The sequence below is a fragment of the Amphibalanus amphitrite genome, unplaced genomic scaffold (genome assembly GCF_019059575.1).
Source record: "Amphibalanus amphitrite isolate SeventyFive unplaced genomic scaffold, NRLGWU_Aamphi_draft 000001F_arrow, whole genome shotgun sequence".
NCBI lineage: Eukaryota > Metazoa > Arthropoda > Thecostraca > Balanomorpha > Balanidae > Amphibalanus > Amphibalanus amphitrite.
Genome location: NW_024881499.1, coordinates 1,727,416 through 1,743,915, shown reverse-complemented (window position 1 = coordinate 1,743,915; position 16,500 = coordinate 1,727,416). Strand labels below are relative to the sequence as shown.

General features: G+C 64.3%; 1 protein-coding gene and 1 long non-coding RNA gene across 2 annotated transcripts in view; one reads left to right on the top strand and one right to left on the bottom strand.

Moving 5' to 3' along the window:
* LOC122386411 (single-stranded DNA-binding protein 3-like) overlaps positions 1-16,500 on the bottom strand; it is a 50,714-nt gene that overhangs the window by 1,456 nt on the left and 32,758 nt on the right. The window contains exons 7-13 of the mRNA XM_043375623.1: positions 16,067-16,171; positions 5,459-5,533; positions 5,135-5,183; positions 4,411-4,440; positions 2,121-2,335; positions 1,689-1,805; positions 1,183-1,359 (exon numbers count right to left, since the gene is read on the bottom strand). Of these exons, the coding sequence (XP_043231558.1) occupies positions 1,183-1,359; positions 1,689-1,805; positions 2,121-2,335; positions 4,411-4,440; positions 5,135-5,183; positions 5,459-5,533; positions 16,067-16,171 (768 nt within the window). The remainder of the gene's footprint in view (positions 1-1,182; positions 1,360-1,688; positions 1,806-2,120; positions 2,336-4,410; positions 4,441-5,134; positions 5,184-5,458; positions 5,534-16,066; positions 16,172-16,500) is intronic.
* On the top strand, positions 5,868-16,151 carry LOC122386479. The gene is made up of 4 exons (XR_006257389.1): positions 5,868-6,004; positions 13,903-14,096; positions 15,198-15,276; positions 16,034-16,151. It is a non-coding gene; the product is annotated as an uncharacterized LOC122386479 (long non-coding RNA).

Genomic DNA, 16,500 nt, shown 5'->3' with positions numbered 1-16,500 from the left:
TCACCCCGTTATCGCTGACGTCACCACACTGAACACCAGCCGATTGCAAGCTGACGTGGCTGACAGGGCTGCTGTCGGCCCCAGTGGCATGTGCGTGAATATTTCTGAGATATCTATCCGATTCAATATTGATCCTATTGGACAAATTTAGAGAAAAAAATAATCGTGCGGGTCAGATGTAACACTGATGATGGCTGGCTCGTGGCCGGACCGTTTTATCGTGCGCCATTCAGCCAGGCGCAGGGGTGGCCGACCGCCCGGAACCCTCATCAGTAGCCGTAACTGCCGGTCCGGCGGAGACCGTCCCCAGCTGCCCCACTGCCAACACCAGTGTCGCCCCACGGTTATCTCCGTGGCGGCCCGCGTCCCCTGAATCTCCGGCTCCCGGGGCGCACCGCCGGCCGCCAGCGACACCTGCCGAGCGGCCGGCCCGGCTCCGCCGCTGCACCTGCGGCCCCAGTCGGCCCCGCGGCCCGGCTCTCAGTCCTCCTCCACCCGCAGTCCGGGGCCGGCACGGCCCGAAACGCCACAGCCACGCCCGTCTGTGTGTATTTGATGGAAATCACGCCCGCCACTGGATAAGACAGTCACCGCTGCTCTCGCTCGCGGCTGCTCGGGGCCTCGGCCGGTGGCGGAGAGCCTCGCTCCGGCCGCCGCGGTGACATTCACGGTCTCGGGACGCCCGAAACACGCTAATAAAAGTCCATCGGCGCTCAAAACACGCCCGGAAAAGTTTGTCTCGGGCTGACAGCGAGCTCGGCTGGGTCGTGGCTGGCCGGGCTGCCGCCGCTGGTCAGCTGCCGCCGCCGGTCCTCGGTCGGTCAGCCGGTCCGTTGTAGGTCAGTCGTGGTCCGAGTGGCGGTCCGACACGCCGCCGCTGGTCCGTTGTAGGTCAGTCGTCGTTCAGGTGGTGGTCCGACGCGTCGCCCTCGCACAGAGCGTCGTCGTCGCAGACACTAACACCGCCGCGCCGCCGCCGACACGGCGACAGCGGGAGTCACAAGGCGCCGCGGCCGGCCGGCCGGCAGACGCATGCGATCCGCCGCCGCCGCCGCCGCCGCTCTCCGGCATGCACGCGCGCGCTCGTCACTCCCAGACGTCGGGGCGCGGCGACCAGTCCCAGGGGCGCGGCCGTCCGGCGGCCGCCCGGCCTGCCGGCGACTCGGGCGGCGCGTCACTCACATTGTTCTCGGGCGGCGCGCCCGCGTAGCCGCCGATGCTGTACTCCTGCAGGGTGCCGTTGTTGGCGTCGTCGCGCGGCGTGCCGGGCCCGTTGGCCGGCGAGTTCTTCATGCCGTCCATGTCGCCGTTCATGCCGGGCGGGTGCGGCCCGTCCGCCATACTCGTCATCGGGTACTCCTGGGGACGGCCGACCGGGCGGCGTCAGTCACGGGCGATCACGGCCGGCGACAGGGAGAACGTTGGACGTTGGACAACAGACGTTGGACGAGAGCGCAACTACTCAGGCGAATAGTTTATTTCAAGACGGATAGTCATGAGCATTGAGCTAAATGCATTAATAAATAGGGCGAGACTTCAACGAAGCCTGTCACGATTTGGTTTGACAACAACTCTCGAATGAACAAATTAACTGAGAAAAGCATTCAACTTTCTTCCTCACAGTCTACCCCTATAAAACACTACCCCCCCCCCCCGGACAGGCGCGGTGCGCGCGCGCGGGTACGTACGCCGTGCATGGAGGGGCCTCCGCCGGGCACCTGTTTCATCATGCCGTACATGGGGTCGCCGCCGGGCCCGTGGTCCTGCGGACTGGGCATGATGGGCGTGCCGGGGCCGGGCGGCACCTGCGGCAGCGGCCAGGGGCGCGGCGCGTCAGTGGCGCGTCAGCGGGCGCCGGGTGGGTCGGCTGGCGCCGGCGGACGGCGCGGAACGGTGGCACGGCACATAACAGAGGAGAACGAACACAGGGTGAGACGGCGGCACTCACATCACTCACACTGGAGATCAGACGGTGTCGAGTTTACTTTAACTGATCGCTAGTACTGCCCAACATATACCATCGGAACAGCAGCCCACAAATCTCCACTCCCGCCACGAACCCCACCGCTGCTGTAAGCGGCCGTCCGGCCTGCCCGTCCCGTCGCGTCCGACTGACTCACCGACGAGCCGTGTGGCCAGTGCGGCGGCCGGTGGGGCCCACCGCCGGGGCCCGCCATCGACATGGCGGGCAACTGGCCCGGACCGGGGCCCAGCGTGTTCGGCGGCGGGCCCCGCATCCCCGGCGGACCGTACTGCATGCCAGGGCCCATGGGGCCCATGCCGGGACCCATGGGGCCCCGCGGGCCGACCATGCGCGGGCCCATGCCGGGCGGTCCTCCTGTAACACAAGACGGACGTCAATGGAAGAGCCGGGGGACAGGTCCGTGACACTGTGTTCCGACTTCCCCACGGATTGTATCTCCCCGCTGACGGCTCAACTGTCCGGTACGGCCGTCTATTGGCAGCGACAGACGACAGCCGGCGGGCGGGATTTCCTAACCGGACAGAATCAATTCACGACGCCACGTAGGTATCAGTATGCTCATCACACGGCACAGGAAGACGATCCCGAACATCGACTCACGATCGGCGGGAATAAGACCGGTTTCAACTGAGCCCTTCACTGTGTTCAGTTTGTGATCTGCGCATATCTCTTTTTGCCAAAGACGTGGCATCGAAGGCGTCATACAATATACGAGCTCATGTAAGAAAAGACGCACCAGCATCTACAGCTAACCTTGCTGCGTGGCCGCCGACGGCACTACAGCATCCAACAAGTGACACAGTTCGGCGCAGCTGGATGTTTCATACAACAGCTATCGGTGACATACAGCCGGCGCCATGTCACCGGGCACACAGACACACAGACGGCGGCGACCACAGTGCTGGGTGCGGTGCTGACGACGCGCTGGTGCGGCGGACGGCGTGCACACACACAGACACACCGGGGACGGGCGGCCAATGTACAGAGGGGCCGCCGCGAGGTCCACAGGCGGCTAGCTAACGACCGGCGAGCGAAGGGACACCGCGCGGGGAGAGCCGCGACAGACAACGTACGGTGCCGGGGCGCACTGGCGGACCAAAGGCGGCGAGCGGCGATCAGCGGGCCAGAGCCGCTGAAAATATGGTCAATGGTCATGTTCTTTCGTATCAAACGAAGGAACTTTCATGAAAACAAAATGCTAATCTAGGTGCAAAAAAGTGCACGCTATAACTTCTTTGGTATTTTAGAGATTCGCCGCTCCACCGCAGTTCGTAGCATCCACCAGTGCGCACGGCCGTATACATATAACAAGTTTAAAAGCACGACACCGATTGAAAGGTAACTAAACCGAGTATGGCATACTCTTAGTATGCAATGAGCCCTCAATATGATTTACACGAATAAAAGATGTATCAAGCCATCCTAAAAACATAGCCGAACATGCCTACTGGTTAAAGTAAAAGCGATCTATGTTTGAAAGGTGAACATTCAGTTGCGACACCTGGCGGCGTCTCAAACGGCTAGGTCGTGAGGGGGCCCCTTGGGCGTGGGTAAAGAGCGGGTCAGGTCAGGTCAGGTCGCTGGTTATTGGGGCGGCACGCGGCATGGAGGCGCGGCAATGGAGACGGACCCACCTAGTATTCATTATGATGTCAGATCCTCAATGTGTTCAATGTTCGCACAGCAGAAAATAGCAAAAGACCTACGTCGAAAAGTCGTGGATTGTGTCAATCTGTGCTTGAAGGACACATGCTAATTTACCCGATGTGACTGATAAAAATAAGATATTTTGCAAGTGTCGCAGAATGTTTCACAAGGTCGTTAAGAGCTCAAAGTTAAGCTGAGCGTAGGCCAGCCTCTCACGCTGCGCCGGTCTGTGAGAGAGCGGTATCCCGGGGACCGACAGACTGCGCCGGCACCGGCTAAATGACGTGCCGTCCCTCACGCCCTTCCCCGCCCGAAAAGTCGGTTATGTCGGTTAGTCCCGCCACCATCAAATCCCCCCCCCCCCCCCCCCCAGAAGCTTTCCAAAGCCTTCCACCTCTGCTGAATATGGCTGCCCCTGCCGCCGGCCCGCCCGGCTGACCCGCCGCCCACCAAGCCGGCTAGCTGCCCCTGCCGCCGGCCCGTCCGGCTAGCTGACCCGGCCTCGGGCTGCGTGTTTGTATGTTTGTGTGTTTGTGTCGGTGAGCGTACCGCAGCCAAGCCGTGATCGAAACACAGCAGCACAACACGCAACAAACGACACCGGACCACATCACACCGAGAGAGAGAGCCGGGGAAGAGAGATAGAGCGAGAGAGAGACGGAAAGAGGTAGGCAGCCAGGGGCCGGCCGGGCACAGGGTGACAGACAGACAGACAGACAGACAGAGAGAGGGGCGGGGAGCGCGGGCGGCGGAGGGCGACGGCGCCCGCTCCGGCCTACCTTGCCAACCTAAATACTCGCCGTCGCCGCCTACGGACAAAGGGCAGACAGAGGGGCGGGCGTCAGGGGCCGCGCGGCCACCGCTATCACCCGCCCGCCGCGCCGTGTGCTCTACTGGGACGGTACAAGCGGTACAGACTACAGCGCCACGGCAAAGGCGCGCCAACGGCCACTTAGGCCGAGTGTGACCCGCAGCTCTTTACTTGACAATGCAAAATTACAGTGAACTGAGTATGTGAGCTCTGGCATTGGTTAGCAAGCGAATAAACAAAACGAAGGGGCGAGCGAACAAACAAGGGAACGAAAAGTCAAAGTTGCATAAAACAATATCAAACCTTTCGGAAAACAATCAAATCTTGGGATTCCTCCACACTTCGATGATCATTGCTTTTGCAAATGTGCATAGATAGGCAACTGAAGTTGATCAAGTCTTTAATAAAAATAGAAACCCAGAAATCAGATATGGACTTGAAAGAAAGCATTCGACAAATATGTACCGTAAAATGTTAGGTGGGGCAAAGTACGCAAATCAGCCGAGTATTTGTTTTTCGTATATTTTTCAGATTTTCAGCATAATGTATGTTTAATCCCCAGAGTATTACCTCAGTGCCACCCTCTCCGTTACCCGTGTGGCACCACCAGCGCGGCGCTGCGCTCCCGCCCGGCCCTGTGGCAGCGACCTGACCTGACCGGCGAGGCGGCGCTGGCCGCCACTGAAACTCACCTGGTCGAGTGGGGTCCATACTGGAGGGCATCATCGGCTGGCCGGGAGGCTGGGGGCGGAGACGGACGCGTTAGACCGCACGGCAGGGAAACGGGTGGGGGGGGGGGGGGGGGTCTGGGGATCGCCGGGTTATCATCCCATCCAGGTAAAGAGGGTGGGATATCATTCACCTTCCACACAAAAACGCATTGCTTCAGATAACAGAGTTACCCAGCTCACCAGAGTTTGCTGCTGAGCCCCAGCCATTCCATTCCAACTTAACAATCATCAGACGAAGACCCGTAAAGGCGACCCAACACAGGCAGCATGGCCATTCATACTCACCCCGTTGAACTCGCCCATGTTTCCGGGCATCCGAACTCCTGGCCGGGGCCCGCCCGGAAACCGGGTCGGCATGTACTGCAACGAAACAAAACAGTGCGTCATTATCAAGGGTCGGCATGTACTGCGACGGAACAGAACAGCACATCAGTATATAGAGTCGGCATGTACTGCAACGAAACAGAACAGCACGTCAGTACATTGGGTCAGTGATCAGTGATGGCTCCCACAGCTCTGAACACATCAGCATCGCCGTGAACAGCGCTCCTCCACCAGATGGCGGCCCAGCCCGGCGGCCGGCACCGAGCGGACAGGCGCCAGGTGGCAGCTCGGGCGGCGGACCGGCAGGGGGCGCCGCCGGGGGCCCGGCTGGGCCGCCCGCCGCCCGGCTGGCGGTGGGCGGCCCGTCGCCGGCAGTTGGCCGCCAGCCGCCGCCCGGAGTGAGGGTGTCCGGAGGGACCCCGTCCGCCCCGAGCAGCACGGTGAGCCATGGCACTGCCGGAGCACCCCGTCACAGCAGCAGCGGAGACGGCGGTATCGCAGCCCCCGGTAAGTCCCGTGACCCGCTCTCCCCCGGTTGTACCCGTTTCAAACATCGCGGTCCTGCACAGCTCAGGGTTTGTTCAAAATTGGCGCAGACGTCCGACTTTGTTGACTAACAGAGGAATAACAATCCAGAACAATACTGTCTCAAAAAGCAGAACGCTCGAGCAGTGCCGCCCACCTCTGGTTCAAAGGTGGTAGGCAGGTAGTGCCCACTGCGGATCGCTATGTAGGTGACTGAGCTCCCACTACAACCGGCGGGAGCGCCGGGTCGCTCAGCTCCCAGCCCGTGCTTATTTACCGAGCAGCCGCCGTCTGTGGCCGACTCACTGCATCCGACCGCCGTCACCGTCAGCACATTCTGACGCAACGCGCTGCTCTAGGCATGTCGTCAGCGTACCCGACATGCCCCGCGCCGCAAACGAATGTCATTCGGAATGCCGGGGCTGAGTTACGGCCGCCAGATAACCCGGCAAACCGACAGGACCAGACGGCCAGATCCGTATCCGCGCCGCCGCAGTGGCCAGCTCCGCCTGTTTACAGATGTGTACTGGTACGTAATGAGTTCGCTGGGTCGGTGTCCGCTGTCGGCGGCGGACGGACGCCGCCCGGGTTCGTCTGAGAGCTGACACACCAGATGCCGGCCGGCTGTCACTGACGGACCCGGTGGCAGCCGGTCCGGTCAGCTGGTCCGTCAGTCCGACGGACCCGATACAGTCACGGACCCGGCGACACGGACGGCGGCACCCGGACCGGCCGCCCAGCCGGCTGACCAGCTCACTGCCACCTGCCACCGGCCGCGGCTCAGACTCAGGTTCAAAGCTGGAAACAGACGCGGCTATGATCAGCGGCCGACTCTGTCAGACGCGGCTGTGTTCGGCGGGCGACTCTGTCAGACGCGACTGTGTGCATCGGGAGGCTGTGTTCAGCGGCTACCTGTCAGTGTTTGTGAAGCGGGCGGCTCCGTCAGACGCGGCTGTGTTTGGCTGTGGTGTTCGGCGATGGTGTCGACGGGCGGCTCCGTCCCGGTCGGCCGCCGAGCGGCGTGCTCCGCCGGCCGGCGCCGCTCCACCTCACAGCCCAAAACGGGCCGGCGACAGCGCGATACAGCACGGCCAGAGATCGAACCCCTGTTCACACACGGACAAAAACAAGCGGCAACACTCGCGCGCCGGCACCGCGGCGGCCAGTTACACAAACGAGCAAACACTTGACGTCCTATCTGGCGCCGCGGCGCCGACACGGGCGCCGTCTGCGATAGGGCAGGCGGTCGGCCGGGCCCGTCACCGCTCGGCCACTGTCGGCGGGCGGTCCGGCGGCGACGTCCGTCCCTAATTCAGCGGAACGGCCCGCCCGGCGCCATGCATCAAATCGGCCATCGGCCGGATTAATCATAAATTACGCCGCCGCCGCCACCGTCTCGGCCGGCAGGCCAGCGCCGCCCTCGGTCGTCGGCCCCGCTGTCGGCCGGCGGAAGGCTCCGTTTCAAAGGGCAGCCGCGCCGATCGGCGGGCTCACGATTTCGGCGGCGCCGGCCCGGGCCGGAGTCGCAGGGAGCCGTGACTCGCAGTTCGGCGGCGCCGGCATCCGGTGCCGACCCGCCGCGCCGGACCACTCGTAATACACGCGCCGATGATTTGTTGCAAATTGCATGAATACATTAATGGCGGACGGTAATGGCGCGCGGAGTCGTAGGCAGCGCGCGCCCTGCCGCCGGTCACACCCCCCGCTGTGACACAGCCGGCCGTCCACGGCGCCAAATGGCCATCATTGGCGAATAATGACGGCGAGAACGACCGATTGCAGCCAGTCGGAGTAGGTGCCGGACCACCCGTTCACCCGTTACAAATTACCGGTCTCGCCGGCCGGACGGAGCGCCGCGCCGTGCAGTGGGAGTGTCTGTGTCTGTGTGTGTGGCCGCGCCCGTAGCCCGCTGCCACCGCCCATCTGTCGTCGGCTGGCGGCCATCTGAGCCGCGGCGGGCGCAGCCAAAACAGAGTGCCCGCCGCCGGCCGGCGGCTGCTGACTGCAACACCGCGCCGCCAGCCGCTAACTGGGTACCGCCGTCAGCGCGCGGCGGTCCGCCGGCCGGCCCGACCTGACCCAGCGCTGACCGGACCGATTTACGGCGGCCGCTGCGGCGTCAACAGAGCAGTCGGCCCGTGCCGGCCGGCCAGCCGTCTATTTTAGTCAGCCGTCCATCGCTGGATAACACGGCGGCTGAGGGTGCGACACGGCCGGCGCCGTCTCAGATAGCGGGCTGTCCGCCGGCCGGTGACGGGGCCGGGACGGCGCGGTCACGGCGGTACACGGGTCAGACCGGCGCGCTAACGGCGGTACACAGGTCAGACCGGCGGAGAACACGGCCGGCCGACACGGACATCCCAGGGACACGGGGGGCCGAGACTGGGACATCGACTGTCGACTGAATGATGAGTTGACGGAGCCGGTGTCACCAAAATAAGCTACATGTTGACACATGGCTGGAGTGTTGTTGAATGATAAGATGTCGACATGACAGGACAAGATGCTAATCCATCTATTGAATCTGACAGCCGCACAATCTAGGTTAAACAAATGTCCTGCAGCCCAGCCCCACCAATGCACGTAGACTGCCCTCGCCAGCGCTAGTCGGCCCAGGTCTGCCATCAGCCGGCCGACCCTGCCGTGCACGGCTGAGCGGGGCGCGGCGGGCGCCGGCCGGCGAGCACCTGCCGTCGGCACCCCATCCCGGCGCGCCGCGCCGCGTCCGGGCGTGATTCGGCAGCCTAATGGCGCTTTAAGTGGGCTGTGACAGGCGCGGCTGCGGTCGGCCCGCGCCGCCGTCTAATGCGCTCAGCTGGACGCTAATTCGGCGTGCGCGCGCCGCCGGAAAGGTCCGGAGTGGTGCGGTGGATACACCGGACGGTGGACGGGGGTAAGACGCCGTCACCGGACTCCTACCCCGCCCCCGACTGCCCGCTGGCGCCGCGGCCATCCATTGTCGGCCACTGTAGACACACTACTGCCGCCGGAAACTGATCGAAGCAGCTTGTTACCGCTCCCAATAACGAGCTTGTTACACCCTTGGCCAGCAATGGTCGTGCAGGCCCGGTCTGTCGGACGATTTGGAGCCGGCTGCGGTTCCGGTCCGGGTCAAGGTCCGCCCACCGACCTAATGATGACTCCCGATGGCGAGTCACGCCCGCGTCTGCCTGTTCCCTGACGCGGCTGTGTGTCTGTTTAGCGGCGCGACTGCCGCCGGAGGCCGGTCCGCCCCCGCGGCGTCCGGGCGCGTCTGAGGGCCGCCCGTGCCGCGTGTCGGCTTACATCAGCGGCATAGAGCGCCGCCCACACCGCCTCCGCCACCGCGCACGCGATGCCGCGGCCGATCGTCCGTCAGCGCCGCCCCGTTACTGCAGCGCGGCCAGACCCCCGGTCAGCGCGCCATGAGCGATGGCTGCCGCTGGCGTCCGTGAGCTGGCCGGAGGCCGCACGCGGCGCCCACCGCCATCGAGCGGCCCGTTCAGATCGAGCGGCCGCCACCGTGCCACGGCGTGTGTCGTGTGCCACACGACCCTGCACTGACCGGCACCGGGCGGCCCGCCCGCCGAGCGCCTAATGGCATACCGGCGCGGCCCCAACACGCCGGCACGCCCCTGAATGTATGTGGGCTCTCTGAATGTCGGCACCGTCGCCAACTGGTCAATGTCTCCCCCGAGCCGGCGGCCGGTGCAGAGCGGGTCGGGCAGGGCACTGCCGATCAGGCAGCGGGTATCTACATTCGGGCCACGTCTGGGCCGTGAATCTGATCGGGTGGGTCGGCCGAGTTTCACTGGGACGGTGCCGGCTCCCCATCCCTCTGTGGCAGGGCAGAGCGGACACAGCATCAGCAGTAGATCCAGGACTCGCTCCGCCACCGCCTAAACACAGCCGCGGCTGGCGCAGCGGCCCACATAACGCGCATTCCGTGACTGAGAGCGGCGGCCACCGGCACCGGTGACTATTTTCCGCCCATTAGGCCTGTCTCCCGACCAGAGTCGAACCATAACGCGCGCCGCGCCGGCCCTATTTCGCAGAGCGCCGAGCTGGCGGCGGCGCCGGCAGCCCCACCCGCGGCTGACGCGCCGGCGACACGCGAAGCTCGCCGCGCGCGCCTGCAGCGTGAACGGGCGGCCGCGCTCAAAGCGGCGCGCTGCGATCCGCGCGGCGATAAATGACGCGCTCGGTGGGCCGGCGGCGGGCTGAGCTCGGCCTCCCCGGGCGCCGGGCGGCTGGCGGCGGCCGCTTCCCTCCGTCATTAGTGAGACGGGACGGTCCGCTATCGCCGGCGCCGCCGATAGCCCGCCGGCCGGCCCTATCGCGAAACGAGGTCGGTTTAACGAACGGCTCCCGGCCACGCAGCCGGCTCCGGCCCGAGCACGACCGGCCGGCCGCGGCACACGGTATAAGCGCGCCCGCTCACACCCTGATACCGTCGAAGGCCTGTCTCTGCCCGGTGAATCATCGTCCCATCCGGGCTCCGTCGGCGATATGACGGCGGCGACACGTGTCGACCGGCGGCGGGCGCTGGGAATCCACCGGTCACGGAGCCGCGACACACCGGCGCGCCGTCCGTACGGCCCGGAGGGACCGAGGACAGGAGAGCCGCGCCGGGGCAGCCGCGCATCCCGGCGCCGCGCCGTGCCGCGCCCCGTCCGCGCCGTGATGGGCCGATCGGATCTCGGCCCGGTCCGTGTTGGCCGGCGGTACTACACCGGCGCCGGCGTGTTATACCGGCGTCGTTAGCCAGTCGTGAACGGCCGACATAATACGGCCGCGGCGAGCCGGCTGACGGCATTCAGACGCGCCATGATTCCCCGGTCTCGGTTCACGTGTTCGGTGCGCTGCACGCCGGCTTAGCGGGCTCGGCTGGGGTGCTTGGGACGCCCCAAACTCGGCCGTTACTCGCCACTACCGTTAGCTAATGACGGGGTGTGCCCGTCTCGGCGCGCCGGCCGCCGCGGCTCCGCTGCTCCGGCCGGCGGCTATGTGAGCCCCCGGTCAGGCCTGAAGTCGGCCCCGCTCGGCCCGGCGCGCCGGCGGGCCTCCGTGCAGCTCCGGCCGTCCGCCGCCCCTGACAGATGGACTGCCACGGCTGCCACCGGTCACGGCCCGCGCCGCCCCCGGGTGGGCCACCGCCGCCCGTCCGTGACGCCACAGCAGGCAGACGCTCAGTGGGTCGCAGCAGCAGAGAACCCTTCGGTACCGTGATTTCTCGGCAGCCTGTTGTGGTTCCTCGGGAGCCTGTCGCGGTTACGCAGCGTTTGTCTGCCGATGAGTGCCACCGGGCGGAACGATACAAGACAGAACGCTGGGAGACATGCGTTTATGATGCTGTGAAGCAGCTGGCAGCATGCCAATGTCACTCTGACTGGGCACACCATCGTCAGCGGGTGACTCCTGTCGCGCCCAGTGTGCCGCCTCTCTGCCCGACCCGTGCGCCCGCTATTTCCCCGTCCGTCGCGCCGATTCGCATTATCCGATCGGAGGTGGCTGATTCACCTGACGCCCCGCGGCGGACCGACCACGCCACCCGCGGTGTGTGCACCAGCCGGCCCGCAGCCGACCTGCCCCGGCCGCCTGTCAGTCCGCAAGCCCGTCCGCCAACCCGTCCGCCGACAAATGACCAACAGGAAAACGGCGCAGCGCCCCAGCGGCGACACCCGCTGGTTTGACATTATCCACTTGCATGTAAGGGCTTGAAATGATTCTCGGATATCTAATTGTCTTCGCTTCATGTACGCCAATATATGTTTCCCAAAACAGTCCGAGCAAAAATCGTTCCAAATTAGCAGGACAAACGAAAAATACCGGGAAAATAGTGATTCCGAGACACGTATTAATTGTACACAGCGAGGCAGTCACGCGTCGCCGGTGATTAGGGGCTCCGCGAACTGATTCTATCTGGTGTTAACAGCGAACCGCTAATGTCGCTCGGCTCGAACACGACCCATTGTGTCCGTCCGGCGCTGGCGGGACGGGACCGCGTGTCCGCCAGTCGGGTCTCAGATCAGATAGGCGCCGCGCCGCGCGCCAGTGTCCGCCGGCCGCCGTTCTCGCCGGTTGCGTGCCGCGGTGCGTCGCGCCGGTCGGCCGATGGGCGGCGCGGCGCGGCACATGGACGGCGTCACGAACGCGCGGCCGGAGCGGGCGCGTCCGGTCCCGGTGCGCGCCGGCCGGCTGACTGTAATGGTCGCATGTCGCCGTGCTATCGTTCAAACGCGCCGCCCATCCCGCCGCGCCGCCCGGCCCCTGGTCGGTCTAGTTAATCGGTCCGTTGAGAGTGTCGGCCTTTGGTCGGGGGCGCGGGCTGTGGCCACACGGTGCGCGAACGTAGGCAGCCGGTGCTGACTCCACGGTGACCCCACGTCAGCTCACCAGTTGGTGCAGACCGTCCGACCCGCCAGTCCTCATCAGGCCCGTCACCGGCCGCGTCATCGCTCATCGCTCACGGCCGGCGGCGGCGGACGGTGGTGCTCAGCCGCCCCGCCCCCGCCGCCCACCGACCCGGCCAGCCACACGGAGCGCCCCCGCCACCGCTGTCGTCGGACGTCAAAGTGGCCATTGAGGCAGTGGCGCGCACCGCCCGGTAATTGCCGTTACACCGGCGTTGGCCAAACACGCACCGGGCGTGTAATGACGCCCGGCGCGGTCAGCGCTGATGACGGGGTGCCGCGGCGGGAGGGGCGACCGCAGCGGTGCTGACGGCTGGGTGGGTCCCGCGCCGGGCCGAGCTCCGCCTTCTGCCGGCTTTGTCAGCCCACTGTCCTGTTCATTCGAACGTCCACCGGTCGATTCGCCCCGTGCTGTCGGCCACTCCGCCGCCACTCCAGGTGAGGCCGCCCCCGTCCGGCCCCCGCCGGGGCAGCAGTGAGCTCACTGCACCGGCAGACTAGCCGCGCCGTCCGTCACATCGGCCAACTTTTCGCCCACTTCCCCCGGCTGCAACCCGGCCCTGGCGTGACGTGCCAATTGCCAAACTAAATTTACGACTTTCCCGAATGGCAATCGGCCGGGCGGTGCAGCTGATTAAAGACGGGCGCGGGAGCGGCGCGCCGCCAATATGTGTCACACGATGCAGATATTACCGGCCGGCCCGGCCCGCCATGGAGGGCCTGCCATCAGCGCGCGGTCGGCCGCGTCACTCCGGCAGGGGGGCGCCGCCGGCCCGGCCGGCAGTGGATGCGACTCGTGCCGCGCAGAACACAGACCGAGTAACGCGACACAGGCCGAGAAACGGCCGTGTTTGTGCAGTTTCAAGAACCGCTGGAAGGGGCATAGTACAGTCACGTGGCTTGTTACGAGAAACAAATACTGCGCTCTATTCTTAGAAGGCGGCGCCAGCGGAAGGCCAGCGTTCACGTTTCTATGGTCGACACTGCGTGTTGAACACACGTCAGGTTTGTTCCGCACGTTACTTTGCACTTTAACCGGACGCGCATGTGCCCAAAGTTTGGTCTAGAGTGGAGTTAGTACAAAAACAAACTTTGTCAACGTTTGCACAGAGGCTGAGTTCAAAGCCTGCCTGTAATGGTGTCCCCACCCTCCATCAACTCCCATTTAGTGATTCACTGTTTCAGCGTTGGACCGTGCCCATGCTCGATAATGACTCATTTGCCGTCAAACTACACAGTTGGCGAACTCGCGAAACATTTGGTCGCGGAATGACACGTGATATCGATGTTCTTTGTATATTGTGAAAAAATATGATGAGTGCACCACATTGCAATTCTAATGAAATGATAAAGAGGAATAGGCATTAGGCTCGTTTCATTACTGTTGCATTTCGAAGTACAATACCCGATTAATAAATAGCACATTCCGATACCACTCGTACAACACACGGCTTGTAGCGCGAAGTAACACGCGGGTCCCGTTTTCAGTGTATCGTCGGCGACTGCACTGGCGGCGGCGGCAGGGAGTCGGATGGCCGCGGCTGGGTGACCTGACCCGACCAGCGGACTGCAGAGCGCCGCCTCAGGATACGGGCTCACCACACGTCAGCCCTGCACTGCGCGTCTGCCGTCGGCGGCGGACGACCCCCACCGGACGACCCATCCGGCCCAGCGCCGCGACGGTAAGTCCAGGCCCGCCGTTACCCGCCAGCTGTACAAACACTCCACAGTCATTAGTTGTACTGGATACGCTCCGTGTTTTTTTCCTGCTCAGGGCCACATCCAGCGGCGACTGTTGATGCGCCGGCCGCTGTGTGTCGCCGCGTCCCAGTTGTCCCGGCTATCCCAGTCCGTCAGTCACTGCCTGATCTGCCCAGCCGCCCCTGCCTCCTCAGCCGCCGGCGGCCCCAGTTTGTCAGTCACTTGCCGAGCTGCCGAGTCGCCCTCCACAGGCCGGCGCCGCCCCCCGCCTCCTCAACAGCCAGCCCCGGCCGCTGCCAGCCGCGCTCGCCAGCCCACCGGCGCGCGGGGCCGGAATCTTAATTAAAGCCGGGCAGGCCGGGCGCCGCGGCAGAGCGCGGCCGCCGCCAACTTTATCGCAATAAATACTCGGTCTGATTTACGACACACTAATTACCGAGTGAGCCGCGCGGCCGGAGGCGGGCCGCCGCCGCCGCTCGGTCACGAGCAGTCACACACCGCTGGCAGACGGACGGACAAACACAGACAGACGGACGGACGGACAGACGGGCCGACACACGTGCCCCGGGCTGCGCCGGTGCCCGCAGCTGGTCAGAGATGTCAATCACGCCATCAGGTGGTGTGGAGGGAGGGGAGTGATGGATCCGTTCGGCCCCCAGGGGGAGGGAGCCGATGGGTGTGATTGGTTGGATAAATGTGGGGTCGACGCGGCTCCTTGCGGAGGTTTATTGTGGAGCTCTGTCGTATTATTGCCGGTGTTGAGGCGTGTGAAACTGAGCAGGTGTGTACCGGTGGATGCTTATTTCGGTGACCGTCGGATTGCCGGTGTTTGCTGATTTACTAATGAGGAGTGTTGCACCGAGGCGCGGACGGACGGGTGTGAAATCACCATTGTGTGACATCATTTTCCCGTTTGGCGACACCTTCCTGGCGTCCGAGTCGTCTGGCCGGCGCCGGTCCCATGCACCCAGCCCCTTCTCCAGCAGAGCCTTCAGAGAAACCGAACGCTGGGGAAACCAATCGCCTTATGAGCCGCCCGATACGGAGCTGGACGCTTATCGCGGCGGCGGCGTCTGTTTCAGCGAATCTGGCCGCGGCGGGACGGCGGAGCAGACGACAGGGAGGCCCCACTGACGACCGGAGCTGACCAAGCCGCCCGCGGTGAGTGCGCGCATCGCCGCGCATCACACTTGTCTAACGACGCTCACATACTCGCCTAATCGCTTAGAGTGGCTTCTTTGTAGTCGGAGAGGCACTCAAACAATTTGTTCGGCGTTGCGGCTGTGGTGTGTGTTGAGCTCACGTGTGTCGCCCGGGGCCTCTGCCGGCCGAGTGTCCTGCTTACAGGACGGCGGGGCACAGCGGCCTCAGTGTCAGCACCGACCGATAGCGAGCCGATACCAGTGCAGCCAGACGCCCGGCGCATTCCAACGGGCGGCGATACTCACAGAGCGGACAGTCGGCATCCCCGCCCGCCGCTGAGCTGTCCGACCAGCCCCGGATGTCACCAACTGCCGCCGGCTGTACTCACAGCTTACTATCGTCATCATCCGCGCGTCACTGTTCATTTTCCTTGCTTGTGTTGTGACTTTTTCTTGCATGCAGTCCTGACATTTACTATATCCACCAAATAACAGTTCACCTCACCAAGCACCGCATGCAAAGAACAACAATGACGCTTCCGTTACAATACTCTTCATATCCATCGACACACATTCTTCCACTTCAACATCATGCACATGTGATCGCTGCCATTAGAGCCGTTTACCAGGCCCCTCCCGTTCTCCCCATCTCCTTCTGCAATTGTTGTAGCGCTCCCACCCCTCAGACAGCCCGCCTTCAGTCGGCCGGCCTGATAGGCGCCCCCTGTGTTCTAGGAGGAGACCCACAGAGCCTGACCGCCGCTCCTCTATTCCAGGAGGAGATCCCTCGGAGACCGGCCGGGACTCACCTGTGACGGCATCATGGTTCCGTGCGGCACCGGCTGGCCGGGCGGCGCGTGCGGGGACGACTGTGACGACGGGTGAGACTGCGGCGACGGACGCATGTTCGAGTTCTGAAACACCGGCCGGTGGAGAGGTCAGCCAGAGGACGGAGAGGTCAGCCAGGGCAGTCGGTAGTCGGCGATCCGCAGCCGCCCGGTCGGACGACGCAACCGGCCAACGGCATTTACAAGAGGCAACATCAGTGAGACAGTGTCCCTGCACGCCCGCGAATAGCTGCGACTCGGTCAACACGGGCAGCCCGGTGTTCGCTATCAGTGGTCAGTGTGTTGTACGAGCGGCGGGCTCGGGTCCGCTGAGCGATCGGTCTCTGTGGCGTGCCATCCAGACGTGACAGTGCAGATAGTGAGCGGCGCCCCGACTCGGTCGTGCCCGCCCATCG